The 458-nt window shown below is 57.4% G+C and overlaps 1 protein-coding gene across 1 annotated transcript in view; it reads left to right on the forward strand.

Moving 5' to 3' along the window:
• CHRD (chordin) overlaps nt 1-458 on the forward strand; it is a gene marked incomplete at its 5' end in the record, with an annotated part of 9,405 nt that overhangs the window by 3,356 nt on the left and 5,591 nt on the right. The window contains one exon of the mRNA XM_010855714.1: nt 268-424. Within this exon, the coding sequence (XP_010854016.1) occupies nt 268-424 (157 nt within the window). The remainder of the gene's footprint in view (nt 1-267; nt 425-458) is intronic.

A 458-nucleotide genomic window follows, 5' to 3' on the forward strand; every position in this document is an offset into this window, starting at 1 on the left:
TCTAACAGATGATGAAGAGAAGGATCAGAGAGCTTAAATAATTCCTCAAGGTGGGTTGCATAGGTAGGAAGCAGCAGAGAAGGGACTTGAACCTGGGCCTGCCCGGTTCTTAGCCAGTTACTGTTGCATGGCAGTGTGTATGGGTTTAGTGGGGATGCAAAGCAACATGGAAAGGGTTCAGAATCTTGGGCTCGTGTGAAAGCTGAGGAGAGTTCATCCGGGGCCTGGCAGGCTGCACTTAGGGCTCACTCTTCCCTGCCCCCTCAGGCTGTGGGTATCTGCCCTGGGCTGGGTGCCCGGGGGGCTCATATGCTGCTGCAGAATGAACTGTTCCTGAACGTGGGCACCAAGGACTTCCCAGATGGAGAACTGCGGGGCCACGTGGCCGCCCTGCCCTACAGTGGGCACAGCGCCCGCCATGACAGTGAGTGCTCCAGGGGTCTGCCCCACCTTTGGTG

This window comes from Bison bison, unplaced genomic scaffold, assembly GCF_000754665.1.
Source record: "Bison bison bison isolate TAMUID 2011002044 unplaced genomic scaffold, Bison_UMD1.0 scf7180017864367, whole genome shotgun sequence".
NCBI classification, from domain to species: Eukaryota; Metazoa; Chordata; class Mammalia; order Artiodactyla; family Bovidae; genus Bison; species Bison bison.